Source organism: Hemitrygon akajei, chromosome 4 (genome assembly GCF_048418815.1).
Source record: "Hemitrygon akajei chromosome 4, sHemAka1.3, whole genome shotgun sequence".
Classification (NCBI taxonomy): Eukaryota; Metazoa; Chordata; class Chondrichthyes; order Myliobatiformes; family Dasyatidae; genus Hemitrygon; species Hemitrygon akajei.
In genome coordinates, this window is record NC_133127.1 from 196,159,895 (window position 1) to 196,175,045 (window position 15,151).

The 15,151-nt window shown below is 47.8% G+C and overlaps 1 protein-coding gene across 1 annotated transcript in view; it reads left to right on the top strand.

The window, feature by feature from the left end:
• The first annotated feature begins 695 nt into the window (after window positions 1-695).
• Window positions 696-15,151, top strand: part of clpb (ClpB family mitochondrial disaggregase) — a 173,709-nt gene continuing 159,253 nt past the window's right edge. The window contains exons 1-2 of the mRNA XM_073044342.1: window positions 696-1,444; window positions 5,145-5,196. Of these exons, the coding sequence (XP_072900443.1) occupies window positions 997-1,444; window positions 5,145-5,196 (500 nt within the window). The 5' untranslated portion in view covers window positions 696-996. The remainder of the gene's footprint in view (window positions 1,445-5,144; window positions 5,197-15,151) is intronic.

A 15,151-nucleotide genomic window follows, 5' to 3' on the forward strand; every position in this document is an offset into this window, starting at 1 on the left:
GAAGACACTAGCAAATTTCTACGGATGTACTGTGGAGATCATTCTAACTAGTCGCATCACCATCTGGTCTGGAGGGGCCACTGCACAGGACTGGAAAAAAACTGCAGTAAGTTGTAAACTGCGGCTCCATCATGGGCACTGGCCTTACCAGCATCGAGGACACTTTCAAAACACGGTGCCTCAAGGAGGCGTCATCTATCAGTAAGGAGCCTCTTCACCTAGGAAATACCCTCTTTCCTTCCTTTCCAGTCCTGAGGAACGGTCTAGGCCCAAAATGTTGACCCTATATTCCCCTGCATAGATGCTGCCTGGCTGGCTGAGTTCCTCCAGCATTTTGTGTGTGTTGCTCTGGATTTCCAGCCTTGTGTATATTATTCTTTCCAGAATTGTCCCTGCTCCCTCCACCTCCCAGTAAGTTATAGTGGACACCTCTAAGGGCTCAACTCCATCTGATCCCAGGCAGGCGTTGGCAATGCACTTTAAACCACAAGGTCAAAGACATAGGCACAGGTTTAGGCCATTTGGTCCATCGAGTCTACCACACCATTACATCATGGCTGTTTAAAAGTACATTTATTGTCAAAGTACATAAATGTCATAATTTAGAGGCGGTACCGAGGGCGGCTGGAGCAAAGACCGCCGCCGGTCTCTCACGGAACTACGAATCCCAGAAAGCTCCGGCGCAAGGAGAGAGTGCGCCTGCGCGATGGGCTTTGCCTCCCTGCATCTGTAGTCCGGCGATCTAGGACACGGGCATAAAGCGCACGTTGCTTTGAAGGTCTAGAATCAGTCTTCGGATGTGAAGAAAGTAGCTGCGTCACCGTTCTGGTTGAAAAAATTCTCCGTCATTAGGTGGACTTCAATACCCAGGTTGCTCTGGGTAGGCCGCCGGGTACGGTTCTACGGACGCCATTTCCGCCCTGGTTGCCGGCCGTAAAGTGACGCGACGGGGCCTGTGGGAAAAGGAGTACGTCTGTTCTTTAATTTTACGGCACGATGGCGGTCGCCAGGGAGACGGCACGCTTCTTGGTAACACGCTATCTCCGGGCCCGCTGGACCTGCGGCGGGACCGGTCCCGGTTGGCGGCAGTGGCCGGTGAGTCGGGCGTCGAGTGAAGCTGCCAGCGATGTGACTTCCAACAGCTCCGAGCGACTGAGGACCGCGGTCTGTCCGGAGTCCTCCGAACCTTCCTGGGGGTGGTGGCGCTGTCAGCCAGTCCAGCTCCTGCAGTTCAGACCTCCGACCGACGAGCGCCGCCACGGGCTGCCGGCTGCCCTGCAGTTCGGACCTCCAGCCGCCCGCCTGCAGTTGAGCGGCTCGGCCAGCGGGAGGCGCTGGCGGCCGGGGGAGGAGCAAAGTGATTGGTCGGTGGGATCGGCCGCCTGGCTGTGCACGCTGGCAGCCGGGCTGGTGCACTGTTCCAGCAGGTCGGCCGACTCTGACGGTGAGTACCGGACCCTGCAACATCTCAGAGTTATTGACAATGCACAGGTATACCTGTGCACAGATGCAATGCAAAACTTACCTGCAGCATCACAGGCACAGAGCAACAATCACAAGAAAGACAAACTATGCACAATTTGTACAGACCAATTAGAACAAAATTAACTAAGTCCCTTTTAGTGCAAACTGGTGATAATATTTCTTTACTGAGACCATAAGGCATGGGAGTAGATGTGCCCCATGGTGGTGTTAGAGCTCGACAATTCCAGGAGTTCAATTCTGGCGCTGATTGTAAGGAATTTATATGTCTTCCCCGTAGAATGCGGGTGCTCTGCTTTCTTCCCAGTACAAGGACGTACCATTGGTAGATGAATTGGTCATTGTAAATTGTCCTCTGATTAGGCTACTGTTAAACAGGTAGGTTGCTGGACAGTGCACCCAGTGTTCTGTGCTGAATCTCTAAATAAAATTGAATCTTCATTCAGCCCGTTGAGTCTCCTCTGCCATTTGACCATGACTGATTTAATATCCCTCATAACCCCATTCTGGTCCTAGACTACCCCAGTATTCCAGTTCAATACCCTCCCCATACTGACCCTCTCCAGGCCTTTAAGTATTCGGTAGGTTTAGGCTAGTGTTAGGGTTGGGCTGGTTGATTCAAGAACTGAATGGTTGAAGGGAAGTGGTGGACCAGGAGCTGGTAGTGTGAGACTCCCCTCTGTGGCCTCTGCTGCCCTTTGACTCTTTGGACTTGCCACCACAGCCATGTATCCTTCCTGGGAACTTGTCCTTTCAGATTCCTTCCTCTCCAACCCACCTGGCTTCACCCATCCTCTTCCCCTCCCCACACCTTTTTATTCTGTTGTCTCTCCCATCCTGACGAAGGGTCTCGGCCCTGAAACGTCGCCTCTGTTCCTTTCCACAGACACTGCCAAGTTCCTCCAGCATTTTGTGTGTGCTACTCTGGATTTCCAGCATCTGCAGAATCTCGTGTGTTGTGATGCTGTATCTGCCTGATGGTAGTTGTGAGAAGATGGCATGGCCTGGGTGTGGGGATCTTTGATGGATGGTGCCTTTGTAAGGGAGAGCTGTAGATACAACCGATGATGGGGAGGCTCTGGCCATAAGAACTAGGTGGGGGGGGGGCAATATCATTGAAAACTACTGAATAATGAGAGGGGTGGATAGAGTGGATGTTTCTATAGTGGGGGAGTCTAGGACCAGAGGGCACACCTCAGAATAGAGGAATATCCATTTAGATCTGAGATGAGGAGGGACTTCTTTAGCCAGTGGGTGGTGAATCTGTGGAATTCATTGCTACAGACGACTATGGTGGCCAAGTCATTGGGTACTGCACAGCATTGTGCTAACCACTACGCTACCGTGCCAAATAGGTTCGGTACCTGTTCCCAGAAAGTGTCATTGCAGGTAGACAGGGTGACAAAAGACGTTTAATTCGTATAGTTTGGACAGGCCGCGCCTTTTTCCCAGGGTGGAAATGCCCATACGAGAGGGTGTAATTTCAAGGTGATTGCAGGAAAGTATCGGGAAGATGTTAGAGGTACTTTTATTTTATACAGAGAGCATTAGGTGCTTGGAGTTTGCTGCTGGGGCGGAAAGAGGCGCATTGGATGGGTTGTCCATGGTTGTTGAATCCCAGCAGTCTACATGATACACAAACCAGGACAGTACGATATGGAGACCAAGCGGTTGCCCAACAGACTCCACCTTGCCACACGGCTGCCGGGGCAGATACATTAGGGGCATTTAAGAGACTCTTAAGACACATGAATGATAGAAAAATGGAGGGCTCTGTGGAAGGGAAGAGTTAGATTGATCTTGGAGTAGGTTCAAAGGTTGGCACAACATCGTGGGCTGAAGGGTCTGTGCTGTGATCTACAACACATTCTCTCTCATTTGGTCGATTTCTGACTTGCTATCTGTTTGGCATTTCAATCATTTCCTGAGAACAAAACCTTGTCAAAACCCGAGGAGAACCTGTTTTTTCTGTTTCCAATTCTACATTTATTAAGTTCATTGAATTTACATTGACCAGGAATTTGCCTTTGTGGGTAACTGAAGTCAAATTTAGTGTTATCTGCTCAAGTATGAGCGTGCACAGAGTATCAGGTAAGCAGCAGTCACGAGAAAAATTAAGATTCAAGCTAGAAACAATTTTCACAATGTTATTAGGATCTACTCTTTCGTAACAATGATCAGAGATCACCCATCGTGTAAGGACACTGCCCGGAAGAAGGCAATGGCAAACCACTTCTGGAGAAAAATAGTTCCAGAGCAATGACATTCATGGAAAGACCATGATTGCCCATGTCATACGACATGGCAGACTTTTGCTAGTTCCAGCTGTGCGGCAACAAAGACACAGGAGCATTTCAGTTACTGTGTGGCCGTGCACCCGGATAGCTTAGCGGGAACAGTGGCATTGTTCAAGTTTGAAAAGTCTGCTGGTTTATTCCTGAAACTGGAGTCCCTCTGATGGTTGGGGTCGACAATAGATCTTGCATACTAGTAGTATGATATGGAGACAAGCTGTTGCCCATGTAGCAAGCTCTCCCCCTCCCCACACAGCTGATGAATTCAAAGGAGCTGCAGAGTTTGACACCAGCGATATCACAGGAGTTGTCAGTCAGTGTTGAACTCAACTTAGAGACTTCTTACATAGGAACATAGAAAACCTACAGGCCCTTCGACCCACAAAGTTGTGCTGAACGTGTCCCTACCTTAGAAATTACTAGGCTTACCTATAGCCCTCTGTTTTACTAAGCTCCATGTACCTATCCAAAAGACTCTTAAAAGACCCTATCGTATCCACCTCCACCACTGTTGCCGGCAGCCCATTCCACGCACTCACCACTCTCTGAGTAAAAAACTTACCCCTGACATCTCCTCTGTACCTACTCCCCAGCACCTTAAATTTGTGTCCTCTTGTGGCAGCCATTTCAGCCTTGGGAAAAAGCCTCTGACTATCCACATGATCGATGCCTCTCATCATCTTATACACCTCTATCAGGTCACCTCTCATCCTCTGTCACTCCAAGGAGAAAAGGCCAAGTTCACTCAACCTGTTTTCATAGGGCATGCTCCCCAGTCCAGGCAACATCCTTGTAAATCTCCTGTGCATCCTTTCTATGGCTTCCACATCCTTCCTGTAGTGAGGTGACCAGAACTGAGCACAGTACTCCAAGTGGGGTCTGACCAGAGTCCTCTATAGCTGCAACATTACCTCTCAGCTCCTTACAGACTCCGGCTCTGGATTTTTCCTTGGGGTTTACTCCCGAAGCCCTCCCCAGGAGGGGGTATAACCACAAGGCAGTGGAGATTTGAGATCAGTGATTTCCTTGTCCTAGATGAGCTGCCAAGCCCTATCTGCCCAGAGGAACTCATTTCGAGGCAACAGAAACCCACCTTTCCCTCTTTTCCTATCAGTAGAAACTGACCACCGGGCTTAGTAGCTAAGCCACACGTGAAAACCAGGAGCTGGACTTGGTTGTCAGAGGCTATTTGAGACGCATTTAGTAGGTAGTGGGAGCTCATCCCCACAGCTCCCACCACTCACCAGCTATGACACTATGACAACCTTAAGGAACCATCCATAAAACAAAGCGTGTTTTTAACGATCACCCGGTGATGTCTGTCAGTGTGAGAGCTCTGAGACTGATTCGTCGTTGTTTCCTCCTCAGGCCAGGCACTACTGGAAGCTGCTCGTCTGAACAACGTGGCTGAGGTCAGCAGGTAAGCAGAGTGCTCACGTGGTTACTGTCCTCCCTACCTTTGCTTTCCAGTTGCTCCGCTCCGCTCCTCTCTTTCTCCCCTACGCGGGGATTGCAGATGCTGGAATCTAAATCTCCACACAACCTACTGGTGGAGCTCAGCAGGTCGAGCAGCATCAGTCCGGCGGGAAGGAATTGTCAATAGTTTTGGGTAGAAAGCCAGTGTCAGGATTCTGTCCTTTGCATCAGGTGCACAAAGCATGAGAGAGACCACAGTCACACAAAGAAATAAATAAACAGTAGAAATTGTATAAAATAATACAAGAAAGAACACCAGCCTACCAGCCATCAAGGACCTCAGAATATTCAGAAAGGTGCAGGAAAAGGGCCAGTAACATCATGAAGGATCTCACCCACCCTGCTCATGGACTGTTTGTCCCACTCCCATGAGGGAGGAGGCTGTGTAATATCAATGCCTGGATCACCGGACTCAAAAACAGTGACTTTCCCCAGGCAGTAAGGCTGATCAACCCATCCATTACTTAAGTACAGACACTCCTGTACCTTGGGTCACTTAGTCTAGTCAAGTTAAATTAATTGTCACGCGCACAAGAACGGTGAGGTGTAGGGATACAGGCACTGCTACGAACTGTAATGTTTTAGACACAGCAGCAAGCAAGAGATTTCACACTGAGTCCGGTTTTGATGTTAAAACCACGATCTTTATTAGTATCTACTTACAATATAGTAACTCAACCAAGATAAACAGAAGTTAACAGTGTTATGTGTATATACGTGTAAACATAGCTCCCAAACTATATCGAGCTTGGGGGAACAAGGCTTAGAGTCTTGAGATGGTAAAGTAGGAAAGTTTAGTCATCCGCGTTGTAATGGTGGGAGAGAGATATTTGTAATCCATGTTGTAATGGAGAGAGAAGGTAAGTACGAAGTATTCCACAGGTTCCACACTAGTAAAACGAGATAACAGTTGCTGTAGATCTTGTCCGCCGTAACGTTCTGAATCCATATACTACCGAAAGTGACCTGTCACAGGAATATCGTCTTCCACTGGTTACCACACAACAGACCCAGGCAAGGGCTACACGAGTGGTCCACAAATTATCCCAAAAATCCACTCCTATGGTTTATACAAAGCGACAGTCACACATTTGCTGTGCACTGTGTGCCAATGTTGAACCTAATCTTGTGGGCATCGAAGAGTAGTACCATACCACTACCATAGCAGCGACAAGCTGAAGGTTCAGCTTGCCTGTCCAGTCTCCTCTCTTACGACTGAAGCTCTGTCTGTCTGTCTCTGTGTCTCTGTATTTTAATCTGCACAGACCACAACAGCCTGTGACTGACGTCATAGTCCCACCTCACTCAGGCACTCAAAGCGATAGTCCACAGTAAATGAAACCTGCGGGTTTGTAACAGGCACGAAGGTATAGACAACACAGAATATAAATTATACAAAATTGTAGGGGGAGAAACGAGAAAGAGACCATAGAAAAACAGCCTTTGTTGAAAATGCCAAAAACTCCACAGGGAGAAGGCAGGAGAATGGGGTTGAGAGGGATAATGATGAAGTGGTGAGCAGACTCGATGGGCTGAGTGGCCTAGTTCTGTTCCTGTGTATCATGGTCTAACGGCAGTGCAAGAGGTTGTCCGTAGTTTTCTGTTGCTGAAGTAAGGTTAGGGATGGTGGGTCAAGAACCAGATAGTTGAAGAGAAGTCGCTGTTCCTGAACCTGGTGGTGTGGGGCTTCAGGATTCGGTACCTCCTGCCCGATGGGAGCTGTGAGAAGATGGCCTGGCCTTGATAGTGGGGATCTTTGATGATGGATGTTGCTATGTTAAGATAGCACCACCTCTGGATACTACTGATGGATTGTTGGGGTGGATTGTGCCCGTGAGATATTGACTACATGGTTGGGAAAGTTTCAGAGGGGTCTGGGCCAAACACAGGTAAATGAGGCAAGTTCAGCAAGACACCCTAGTCTGTGTCTGCATAACTCCCGGGAATCAGCTCCCCATTCCGTATGGGTGACTGTGTCTCCATATCTCTGGAGAATCACCCCCCCGGCCCCGTTCTGTATGGGTGACTGTGTCTCCATATCTCCGGCAAATCAGCCCCCTGTTCAGTACGGGTTGTTTTCTCTTGAGCGGCAGAGGCTGAGGGGAGACCTGAGAGAGATTTATGTTGAGAGGCATAGACAGGCAGACGGTATCCTATTCCTATCAGTTTCATTTGAGTTGTCTAATACCAGAGGGCATGCATTTAAAGTGAAAGAAGGTAGTTTCAAAGGAGATGTGCAGGGAGAGTTGTTTTTTGTTTACACAGAGTGATGGGTGCCTGGGACGCACTGCTTGGGGTGCTGGTAGAGACAGATATGATAGTGGTGTTGGAGAGATAATGTGCAGGGTAAATCACCCCCCCCCCCGCCCCGTGTGGAGGGTGCCTGGGACGCACTGATAGAGGCAGATGCGAAGGTGGTGTTCAGGAACTCATTGGGAGCACGTGAATGTGCAGGAAATGGAAGGATATGCACATTGTGCTGCGATTCGAATAGACGAGATCACAATAAATCATCAAAATAGGTCTGGTCAAGACTCTAAAGCACAGGTGTAGGTGTATGACTCATGTTCAACTCCTGTGGTGTACCAATGTGTCAGTCATGTCCCAGTGTTGGTCACCAGACCTGGGATACCTCGCAATTAAGTTCCGGCCATTGTACCTGCCTCCCAAGAGTTTTTTTGGTGGCGGTGTACATTCCACCTCAGGCTAATGTCAAACAGACTAGACAAGCTGAGGGATGTAATCCACAGGCATGAAACAGCACATTCTGATGCCTTCACCATCATTTTGGGGGATTTTAACCAGGCCAGCTTGACGAAGTCACTAAAGTGAGTTACTAAAGATACAAAGTGAGGGCCCGTGACTCCACCTTCAGAGCAGGCGACAAGGCAGCCCTAACAACAGCGAGGGCCAAACTGTCCCGAGCCATCAGAGGGGCAAAGCATGCACATGCCCAGCTAATCCACAGTCACTTCCAGGACAGCGATGACACGCGGCACATGTGGAAGGGCATCCAGGACATCACTAATTACAGGACAACATCATCTGATTGTGCAGGTGATGCCTCCCTCCCAGGTGTGCTGAATAACTTCTACACCTGTTTTGAGGTGGAAAATGACGTGGCGGCGAGGAAGTCCACCCCTCCTTCAAATGACCAGATTCTGTGTCTCACTGTGTTCGATGTGAGAAGAACCCTGTGCAGGGTCAACCCACGGAAGGCTGCTGGACCAGACAACATCCCTGGTAGAGTGCTTAGAAGATGTGCAGACCAGCTAGCAGATGTTCTCACTGACATCTTCAACATCTCCCTGAGCAGCGCCACCGTTCCAACGTGCTTCAAGGCCGCCACCATCATCCCCGTGCCGAAGAAGTCTTCAGTGTCCTGCCTAATTGACTACCATCCCGTTGCACTCACATCCATCATCATGAAGTGTCTCGAGAGGCTCGTCATGAGGCATATCAAGACCCTGCTGCCCCCCTCACTGGACACCCTGCAGTTTGTGTACCGTCCCAACCGCTCAACAGACGATGCCATTGCCATCACCCTCCACCTGGCCCTAACGCACCTGGACAAAAAAGACACATACGTTTGAATGCTGTTCATAGACTTCACTTCAGCATTCAACACAATCATCCCTCAGAAACTGATTGGAAAGCTGAGCCTACTGGGCCTGAACACCTCCCTCTGCAACTGGATCCTAGATTTCCTGACTGGGAGACCTCAGTCAGTCCGGATTGGGAGCAGCATTTCCAACACCATCACACTGAGCACGGGGGCCCCCCAGGGCTGTGTGCTCAGTCCACTGCTGTTCACTCTGCTGACCCACGACTGTGCTGCAACACACAGCTCGAACCACATCATCAAGTTCGCCGATGACACAACCGTGGTGGGTCTCATCAGCAAGAACGACGAATCAGCTTACAGAGAGGAGGCGCAGCTGCTAACGGACTGGTGCAGAGCCAATAACCTGTCTCTGAATGTGAACCAAACAAAAGAGATGGTTGTTGACTTCAGGAGGGCACGGAGTGACCACTCCCCGCTGAACATCGATGGCTCCTCGGTAGAGATCATTAAGAGCACCAAATTTCTTGGTATTCACCTGGCAGAGAATCTCACCTGGTCCCTCAACACCAGCTCCATAGCAAAGAAAACCCAGCAGCATCTCTACTTTCTGCAAAGGCTGAGGAAAGTCCATCTCCCACCCCCCATCCTCATCACATTCTACAGGGGTTGTATTGAGAGCATCCTGAGCAGCTGCATCACTGCCTGGTTCGGAAATTGCACCATCTCGGATCGCAAGACCCTGCAGTGGATAGTGAGGTCAGCTGAGAAGATCATCGGGGTCTCTCTTCTTGTCATTACGGACATTTACACTACACGCTTCATCCGCAAGGCAAACAGCATTATGAAGGACCCCACACACCCCTCATACAAACTTTTTTCCCTCCTGCCATCTGGGAAAAGGCACCAAAGCATTCAGGCTCTCATGATCAGACTATGTAACAGTTTCTTCCCCCAAGCCATCAGGCCCCTCAATACCCAGAGTCAGGACTGACACCAACTTACTGCTCTCTACTGTCCCTATTGTCTTGTGTATTATTTATTGTAATGCCTGCACTGTTTTGTGCACTTCATGCAGTCCTGGGTAGGTCTGTAGTCTAGTGTAGCTTTTTTCTATGTTGTTTTTTTACGTAGTTCAGTGTAGTTTTTGTACTGTGTCATGTAGCACCATGGTCCTGAAAAACATTGTCTCTTTTTTACTGTGCACTGTACCGGCAGTTATGGTGGAAATGACAATAAGTATCAGCAAATCACCTGTAGAACCAGAGGAAATAAAACACTGGACCTGTGTTACTGTAAGATCAAGAGTGCTTACCGTGCTATTCCACGCCCTCACTTTGGGAAGTGATCACCCGGCTGTACTTCTCTGAGTATAGGCAGAGGCTAAAGACTGCAGCACCAGCAGTGAGGACCAAGAAGGTATGGACAAGGGACACACAGGTGTGCTTACAGGACTGCTTTGAATCGGTGAACTGAACTGTATTCAGGGATTCATCTTCAAATCTAGATGAGAATGCCACAGTTATTACCAACTTCAAGAAAGTCTGCGGGGATGAGGCTGTGCCTACGAAAACTTGCCGTACGTTTCCAAAACAAAAGCCGTGGATGAACCAGGAGGTTCGTCATCTGCTGAGGGCTAGATCTGTGGCATTTAAGTCTGGTGACCCAGATCTATACAGGTAAACCAGGTATGATTGCGGAGAGCTATTTCAAGGGCAAAGCAACATTTCTGAGTGAGGTTGGAGGTGAAATTGGATGCATGTCAACTCTGGCAGGGTTTGCAGGTCATTACTTCCTGCGAATGAAATCCAATAGCATGAATGGCAACGATGCTTCACTACCAGACGAGCTCACTTTGAAAGGGAGAATAAAACCACAGCTGTGAGGATCCTGCAGCATCCGATGACCCTGTGATCTCTGTCTCGGAGGCTGACGTCAGGCTGTCTTTCAGGAGGGTGAACCCTCGCAAGGCAGCAGGCCCTGATGGAGTGCCTGGTAAGGCTCTGAAAACCCGTGTCAATAGGCGGGGGTGCTCAAAGACATTTTCAATCTCTCTCTGCTACAGTCAGAAATTCCCACCTGCTTCAAAAGAACAACAATTATACCAGTGCACAAGAAGAGCAGTGTGAGCTGCCTCAATGACGATCATCCAGTAGCGCTCACATCTACGGTGATGAAATGCTTTGAGAGGCTAGAATCAACACCTGTCTCAATGGACCTGGACCCATTGCAATTTGCGATTGCCACAATAGGTCTACAGCAGATGCGATCTCATTGGCTCTTCGTGCAGCTTTGGATCACCTGGACAATGCAAATACCTGCGTCAAGATGCTGTTCATTGACTATGGCTCAGCATTGAACACCATCATTCCTAAAGTCCCGATTGAAAAGCTACAGAACCTGGGCCTCTGTAGCTCCCTCTGCAACTGGATCTTTGATTTCCTCACGGCCAGTTAACACTGGCGCTCCACAGGGGTGTGTGCTTAGCCCACTGCTCTACTCTCTCTCTACTCATGACTGTGTGGCTAGGCACATTTCAAACAGGTCTCTGCATTTGCTGCTGGTATAACTGTTTCAGATGGTGCCAAAAAGGTGTACAGGAGCGAGATGTACTAGTTGGTTGAATAGTGTCACAGCACGAACCTTACACTCATCGTCAGCAAGACCAAAGAGCTGATTGGGGAACTCAGGAAGGGTAAGAAAAGGAACACAAACCAATCCTCATCGAGGGATCAGAAGTGGAGAGAGTTACAAATTTCAAGTTCCTGGGTGTCAATATCTCTGAGGATCTAACCTGGATGCAACATATTGATGCAGCTATAAAGAAGACAAGACAGCTTCTTTCTACAAGCCATTAGACTTATAAATTCACATGTCCGTACATTGTGACGGGTATAATGCAAAGATTTTTACTTGTGGGATGGATGTAAGATTTAAATACATTCAAATTTCATTAGGAGTTTGAGGAGATTTGGTTTGTCGACTAAAACACTTGAAACTTGTACAAATGTACCGCGGAGAGTATTCGGACCGGCTGCATCACCGTCTGGTGTGGAGAGGTACTGCACTAGATGAAAATGAGTTGCAGAAACTAGTAAATTAGTCAGCTCTATCAAAGCTCTGTAGTATCTGAGACATCGTAAAGGAGCAGTGCCTTAGGAAGGCAGCATCCCCACCTCCCAGGACATGCCCTTCTCACACGGTTACCATCAGAAGCCTGAAGGCACACACTCCACGATTCAGAAACAGCTTCTTCCCCTCTGCCATCCGATCCTAAATGGACATTGAACTCATGGACACCACCTCACTACTTTTTTTATTTGTGTTATTTGGCACAACTTATTTTAACTTGACGATTTTACATATATGCATGCACACAATATGCTGTAACTCAGTTATTTTTTTCTCTGTATTTAACACGTATTTCATTGACCTGCTGCTGTAAAGAGAACAAATTTCACAGCATATGCTGGTGATCTTAAACTTGATTGTGTTGGCAGAAAGGATTTGATTAGGTGGGGCATTTGGTTTGGTACAATGTCATGAACCAAAGGACCTACTCCTGTGCTGTAGTGTTCTGTGTTCCATATGCTGACTGAACCTCTTGTCCACTCGCTGACCAACAATCTAAGATATTCATGATTGTTCAAGATTCAAAATTATTTAAAGACATTTCCATACACAAGTGTGAAGGAGAACAAAATAATTGTTACTCTGGATCCGATGCAGCACAAGAAATAAGATAAATAGTACAATAACAAATGAACACAATACATATAAATACATAAGGTAACTTGTGTCCATAAAGTGACGCGAGGCACAGGAGTGTCCTGACTGATAGGAAATGATAAAGTAGTGGTGGTTGGGGTGGGTTAGTGGGTGGAGTTGTTGATCAGCCTTACTGCAGGTGGTAAGTAACTGTTTTTAAGCTTGATGGTCCTGGCGAGAATGCTACGAGGTCTAATTACAATCAGTTACATAGCCTAAACAATTACAACTGCTTCACTGCAAAGAAAAGCCTTGCATTCCTCCAGCACGTTTCCCTGAACGTTCGCTGGATGTGCGGAAATACTTCACAGCTGATGTGTGTGTGTGTGTTTATTGAGATACAGTGTGGAATAGGCTCTTTGTACTGCACTGCCCAGCAACCCTGAGCCTAATCACAGAACAATTTACAAGGACCAACTAACAAGTACACCTTTGGACCGTGGGAGGAAACACAAGTATTTGAAACCCCTTACAGATGACATCGGAATGGAATACGCCTCGAGGTGTAATAGCGTCACGGTAACTGCTATCCTACCGTGTCCAGTGTCACAATATAGAATTGGTGATGCAGAAAGAAAACAGGAGAGAAGGCTCAGAATGATTTTAGAGTAGGTTAAAGGGTCAGCATTACATGGTGGGCTGAAGGGCCTGTTCTACATACACAGTGCTCTCAGTCTGCACTGTTCTATGTACACAGTGGTGGGTTCCGAGAATGCGCTATCAGGTGTGGTAATGGAAGCGTACAAGAGGCTCTTAGATCATGACCTAGGTTAAAGTCAGTACAGCACTGGATTGAAGGGCACGAACAGCTGTTGTCTTCTGTCTTTTAAATTAGTCAGTTATACACAGGAAGATTCTCGGAGTGACCTGTTTTCCCCACCACCATCTCCCTGGTGGGGAGGAGTCGTGTGTGGAGTCTTGGCAAGGAGGTGAGTGTGCCCCTGAGCCACAGACATTGCAGTGAGAAAACTGTGTTTGACATGTTGGTGAACATAGAACAGTGCAGCACAGGCACAGACTGAGCCAATGAATCCCATTAAACTGAGGGGTGACCATTGTCTGCCAGGACGTTTGTTTTAACAGCTGGCTGGGCTGGGGGTTGGTTTGATTCCACGCTTTACAGAGCTAGCAGTTAGGGTTCAACTCTGCCTCTGTCTGTGAGGAGTTTGTATGTTCTCCATGTGACCATGTGGCGGCTCCCTCCCACGGTCCAAAGACGTACTGGTTAAGGTTATGGTCGTGACATAAAGGTTAAGGTTATGGCCCCCAGCACATCCTCAGACTGTGTTGGTCATTGATGCAAACAACACATTTCGCTGGATGTTTTGATGGGTGTGAAAAAATAAAGCTAATCTTTAAATTCAGAGATCTTTTAAAAAATATATATATTTTAATCTGGGATTGATCGGGGTTTCCCTTGCAGTTACCAACCAGCCCACTTGAGGGGGCTGTTGCTCCATCTTCCACAATGCATGGTGCTAGTGATATCAGGTTCAATGGTGTCTTTATCAAAAGCATGAGAGGCAGAATGGTCGCAGTCTCATCTTTCTTTTTATCCAGAATAGGAACCAAAAGCTTTAACTAAGAGGAAAAAGACTTGTTCACACAGAGGCATGTGTGAAATGAACTGCCAGAGGTGGTAGAGACAGGGACAGTTACAAGATTCAAAGACACTTGGATAGGAAAGGATTAGATGGATATGGTCAGGGTGTCAAGGGTTATGGGGAGAGGGCAGGAGAACGGGGTTGAGAGGGATAATACTGAGCAGATTCCAGCCCACCTGTCATTCAAAGTTCAAAGGAAATTTATTATCAGAGTACATAGATGTCATCATATCCTGAGGTTCGATTCCTTGCGGGCATTCACAGTAAGTAGAAAGAAGCACAATAGAATCAATGAAAATCGTGAGATCGACAAACAACCAATGTGCAAAAGACAACCAACAGTGCAAATTCAAAAAGAAAAAAAAATATTGAGAACACGAGATGAAGAAGAGCACAGGTTGTGGAATCAGTTCAGTGATGGGAGGTTGGGGGTGTACACAAGTCGTCCCCTGTTCTTCAAGAGCTTGATGCTTGGGGATGATAGCTGTTCCTGAACCTGGTGTGTGGGTCCTGAGGCTCCTGTACCTCCTTAGAGTCAAACAGAGTTCTAGAACACTACAGCACAGAGACAGGCCCTTCGCTCCGTTTAGTCTGTGTTAGCCTTGTTTGCCTGGTTCCATCTACCCGCATTCAGATCATAGCCCTCCATACCCCTCCCATCCATGTACCGATCCAAGCTTCTCTTAAATGCTGAAATCAAACCCGCATCCAGCACTTCCACTAGCAGCTTGTTCCACTGTCTGAGTGAAGAGTTCCCCTCATGTTTAATGAATTGTGTACAGGGAAGTTTGTATTCTAGCTGCACTTAAGCAGTTTGTACAATAGGTTTACTGGTAACTCGTGTGTGCAGGCATGAAATTCCTGTCTCTCATGATCATGGAACATTACAGCACAGTACAGGTCGTTTGGCCCACAACGTTATGCTCCAAGATCAATCTAAGCCTCCCATCCAACATAGCCCTCCA